The sequence below is a fragment of the Erinaceus europaeus genome, chromosome 2, assembly GCF_950295315.1.
Source record: "Erinaceus europaeus chromosome 2, mEriEur2.1, whole genome shotgun sequence".
Lineage (NCBI taxonomy): Eukaryota > Metazoa > Chordata > Mammalia > Eulipotyphla > Erinaceidae > Erinaceus > Erinaceus europaeus.
This window is the reverse complement of record NC_080163.1, coordinates 191263988-191269295: the sequence shown is the minus strand read 5'-3', so window position 1 is coordinate 191269295 and position 5308 is coordinate 191263988. Positions and strand designations below refer to the sequence as shown.

The following is a 5308-nucleotide window of genomic DNA, read 5'->3' as shown; positions in this document are numbered from 1 at the left end:
AATAAAGTTTTATTCATCTGCACATTTTAACCTAATTTTTCCAACATCACTTGCTGAAGAGACTCCCTTTTCCCCACATAATAGTCTGGGCACCTTTGTCAAAGATTAGATGTCCATAGGTGTGAGGGCTTACTTCTGGGTTCTCAATTCTATTCCACTGGTCATGTTATACATACTAATTTCTTAGTGTTTCTCTCCCAGTCCTACTTTTATCCATCTGGATGCCATCCACTACTTCCCAGATCACTATAGAAGCAATACCACCCAATCCTGTTGAAGGAATGGATGTTCTTCTGTGTGTCTGCAACCTGACAAGGAATGATGCTAACCAACTGTGGTATTTCAGAATACCAGAAAAAAAAATTGAAAAAAAAAAGTTTGGACTCAATTCCTCTACTTGTTGAATATTAAAGGCCCAAGAACAACAATCAACTGGGGCCTGCACACCATGATCGATACACAATATATCAAAATAGATCCATGCTGATCCAGAATATCAACCGAACAGACACAGGAATCTATGCCTTCCATGCTGTATGGAGGAACTTTATAATAAATACAACCATGAAGCTCCAAGTATCCTGTGAGTATTCTTCTCTTATCTCTGATTTTTGTGGGGGTGAATCTGATTTTAAAACACAGAAATGACAAGATTAGACTATGCCTCCATGTCTCACTGCATTCTATGCCCAGGGTGAGGGTAGGGTGGGGATTTGAAGGTATAATGTAGGACACATACAGAAGTCAATTTTTTTTAAATGTTAAGTATTTATTCCCTTTTGTTGCCCTTGTTGTTTTATTGTTGTAGTCATTATTGTTGTTGTTGATGTCACCGTTGTTGGATAGGACAGACAGAAATAGAGAAAGGAGGGGAAGACAGAGAGGGCGAGAGAAAGACAGACACCTGCAGACCTGCTTCACCACCTGTGAAGCGACTCCCCTGCAGATGAGAAGCCGGGGGCTCGAACTGGGATCCTTAACGCCGATCTTTGTGCTTTGCACCACCTGTGCTTAACCTGCTGCACTTCTGCCCAACTCCCAAGAAGTCAATTTTATGGTAAAATATCCTTATCAAAATTCATGCTATGACACCTTCCTTGAGGTGAGAGAAGCAGTATGATGGGGCAATTCAGCACAGTGATCAGTCTCAGACATTCCCTGATAGTCACTGACTACATGACCCTTCGAAAGACAGTAGCAGAGCTTTGTCAGCATCCTACTGAGGGGATCCTGTGATTCTCACACAGAAGCTTAGCCCCCAGGAGTCCCTTGCCCAAAACATGTCTCAAGGTGCCCCATCCAGTGACCCTGGGGAGACTGAGACAAAGTTGGATTTGATCTCCTGTGCAGAACTCACTAGGAGCAGATAAGGTTATGAAGTTCCTGAGTTGGACACCACTCAGCAGTCTTCACCAAGGGCCACAACTGCAAAGAGATAAATTATAGGCCTTGGTATAAGACTCAGTAAGGAGAGTTGATGTCTCGATGTGCAGATCATGAACCAAATGTCATGGAGACTTAAGAGATTCCCGACGAAGATCAATATCTTCAGGGAAGAACAGAGGAGAGAAGATGCTCCTGACAGCTCCTTATCTTAGGGATCAGAACAAGTAGTGGCTAAGCATGGAAACACAACAGCCACCATATACTTGGACTATACAGATTTTTTTTTAACCAGAGCACTGCTCAGCTCTGGCTAGTGGTAGTACAGGAGATCAAACCTGGGACCTCAGAGCCTCAGTCATGAGAGTCCTTTACAGAACCTTGATGCTATCTCCCCTGCCTTATGCAAGTTTTGATCAGCTCAAGTTAAATTACTTGATGTTTATCATGTACAAGACAATTAGAGACAATTTGCCATATATTCATTTTTCCCAGAGGAAAACTTAGCACAAGGAGATAAATTATCTGAACCTACCTCACATTCTCATCACATACACCCTGCCAGTGTTCTATCAGGGACATATGGACCTTAACACAATTCATACCTGGTACTTTGAGATTAAGCATCTCCAGCTCAGAGACAGAGAGAGAGAAAGAGAAAGGGAGAGACTTTCATCTGAGGATGGAGAGCAACTTTCACTCCTGTTGAGCACATTTCCTACAGCAGCTCTCAGGAGCAGTATGGCCAATGAAGAGCCAAGAGAAGCACCAGGGGCCTTCTGACCCAGCTTTTACCCAAGACAAGAAAAGAACATGATATTCCTCTCCTAAAAGGCTTGACTCACAATCTGGATGTGTGGAGCAGGTTACTGTCTCAGATTCGCGTTGAGTGACAAGGAGTGTGGTTTTGACATTTAGAAACAAGGTGAGACCCATCTCAGAAGGACATTGTGGTTCTTGTATAGACCAGAATCTTCCCTTCCCTCTGATGACTTTGCATGTGACCTTATTCTGTTTGTTCCAGATGGCCCAGATGTTCCTAGCATTTCCCCCTCATACTCCTACTACTGTGCAGGACAAACAATCATACTGTCCTGTCATGCAGACTCTAATCCACCTGCTAAGTATTCTTGGAAGATAAATAGGAGACCCCCGATATTCAGCAAGGAGCTTTTTAGTCCCAGCGCTTCTGTGAGTAACAGTGGATTCTATATCTGCCATGTCTACAACTTGGTCACTAACCTCTACAGCTATACAGTCAAGATTATCACAGTGTATGGTAAGTGGCTTTCTGGACCATCAGCACTAAGCTTTGTATTCCAATGTTAGATGTCAGAAGAGAATATAGGAGCTGGAAAGACATCTCACCTGGGTCAGGTGCCTGCCTTGTCACATGTATGACAAAGGTTTTAGCCCTGCCCTGTCTCACTGGAGGAAACCTCAGTGCTATGGTATCTTTCCCTCTCACCTTTTGTCTCTCTGCCTCTGTCTCTCTTCTTCTATAGGAAAAAGTCTCCCTAGTGCACTAAATCCCCCATAACAAGAAAAAAAGAGAAACAAGAAACACCTGCAGGGCAGGTGCTTCATGAGGTTTGCAGTTGTCTCTCTTTCCCTCTCTATCACCCTTTCACTCTCTAGTTCTCTGTCCTACTGAGTAAAATAGAGAAAAATGGCTGCAGGTAGCATTAGATTCATAGTGCTGGAACTAAGCCCTAGTGATAACCCTGGAGAGAAAGAGAGAGGGACAGGTGCAGGAAGCGGGAGAGGGGAAGGGAGGAAAGAGGGAAAGAGATCATAGAGACTATCTTCATGAACACTGAAAAATTCCAGATGTACCCCTGAATCAGCCCACCACACTTGTGCTGACCTTTATTCCACTTGATTTCCAGGTTTTTATGGCACATGAGTATCCAGCCTGGAGTATGTGGAGGGGAGTTTCTCCCAGCATAGTAAGCTATTGATGATGGGGGGCTTGTGATGGGAAAGGCAAGTGGTCTCCCATTGTCAGACTGATGTCTGTTGCTGTCTAATTGCGGAAAAAGTTACAAATGTAACTTACATTTTATATGAATATAATTCCCTTACCACATCTTGTTTGTTATAACAGTACCGTAAGTTGACATCATTATTTTGATTAAGTACTTTGATGCGCAAAAGAAGTCCATTCATATAATTCAGTTTATCAGTGTTTTCTTTTGTTGCCTCCACATTGGTGACATATCTACAAAATAAGTTATTCTTTGATACTTTGTTCTAATAATTTTATCCTATGACACCTTTCTTTTCTTTTTGAGCCACATAAATCAATCTTGTATTATAAGGAAAAGACTTTTCTTTATTTGTTTGAACACAGATATACAGTTATCCTATTATCATTTGTTGAATATATTTGTCTCCATGGAATAATCTTGGCAACCTAGTCAACATCATTTAGTCATACCTTTCAGAGTTGATTTCTAAGTTTCCATTAGATTTTTCTATCTGTATTTACATGACACACTATTTGGACTAGTGCATCTTTGCAGTAAGTTTTGAAATCTGATGACTATGTGTTCTACAACTGCATTTTTCTATAAGGTAATTTTGCCAATTAGTAGTTTCTAAGATTCCAGATGATTATTGAGAATTTCTTAATCTGAAACTATTTCATAGAGGTTAGGGATTTCACTGCATCTGTAGATATTGTTGATGAATATGGCCATCTTAATAATATTAAGTCTTCCTAGAAAAGAATTCACAAAACGTTCTAATTATTTGTGAATTTCTTATGTCTTAAATCAATATTAGTGTGTTTTTTATTTATAAAAAGGAAACACTGACAAAACCATAGGATAAGAGGGGTACAACTCCACACAATTCCCACCACCAGAACTCCATATCCCATCCCCTCCCCTGATAGTTTTCCTATTCTTTAACCCTCTGGGAGCATGGACCCAAGGTCATTGTGGGATGCAGAAGGTGGAAGGTCTGGCTTCTGTAATTGTTTCCCTGATGAACATGGGCATTGACAGGTCGATCCATACTCCCAGCCTGCCTCTCTCTTTCCCTAGTGGGGCAGGGCTCTGGGGAAGCGGAGTTCTAGAACACACTGGTAGGGTTGTCTGTCCAGGGAAGTCTGGTTGGCATCATGATAACATCTGGAACCTGGTGGCTGAAAAGAGAGTTAACATATAAAGCCAAACAAATTGTTGACTAATCATGAACCTAAAGGCTAGAATAGTGCAGATGAAGAGTTGGGGGGGGGTCTCCGTTTTGTAGATAGCTAGTAGGAATATTTTAGTTATATTCCAAAGGGCCTGTGGCTATACTAGATTTTTTTTCTTTTTATTTTTTCTTTTTCTTTCCCGAGTCTGAAATCTGAAATGCAGGTGGATCCACGTTATTGTCTGGGGAGATGATGTCATGGCTGCATAAAGGACCAGAAAGCTGAATCAGGGAAGACAGTAGCTCCCAAATTTAGGAAAGGTGTATAGGTATTGTTGACTGTAATCCCCATCAATTTGATGTGATCTGGGGCCCATATTCAGCTTAGGAGCCTATGTGACCTCTCTATCCCTATAGATCTGAGCTCACATTCTGTGGTCATGAGTAGGAACATTCCAAGCTTCCCCAATATCAACACATCTTCCTCAGATGTAGCATAGAGTATGTTGTCCAGCCTCCCTTCGGAGAATGGAACATTAATTTAATCGTCTATTGCCAATTTTGATTAGTCTCTTCCTGATAGTTTTATTCAACTGAAGTTACTATAACTGTGATTGTATTCTTGGCTTACTTTAATGTGATTTCTTGCCCTCTCCTTATATAACATCCCCAGAAAGATATTTGACCTTCTGCAAAGGGTTAGAGTAATTATCTGAGTGACACCTACAGATTGTCTGAAGGTCTGGGAGGAGTGAAGATATCAGAAAAATCAGCATGGCTC

At 41.4% G+C, this 5308-nt stretch overlaps 1 protein-coding gene across 1 annotated transcript; it reads left to right on the top strand.

Annotated features, from left to right (window-relative positions):
* The first annotated feature begins 341 nt into the window (after positions 1-341).
* On the top strand, positions 342-3332 carry LOC132536831 (carcinoembryonic antigen-related cell adhesion molecule 6-like). Its single transcript, XM_060186058.1, has 3 exons — positions 342-583; positions 2408-2662; positions 3273-3332. The coding sequence occupies exons 1-3, from the start codon at positions 481-483 to the stop codon at positions 3287-3289; spliced, it is 375 nt and encodes a 124-aa protein (XP_060042041.1). The 5' UTR covers positions 342-480; the 3' UTR covers positions 3290-3332.
* Positions 3333-5308: the final 1976 nt, after the last annotated feature.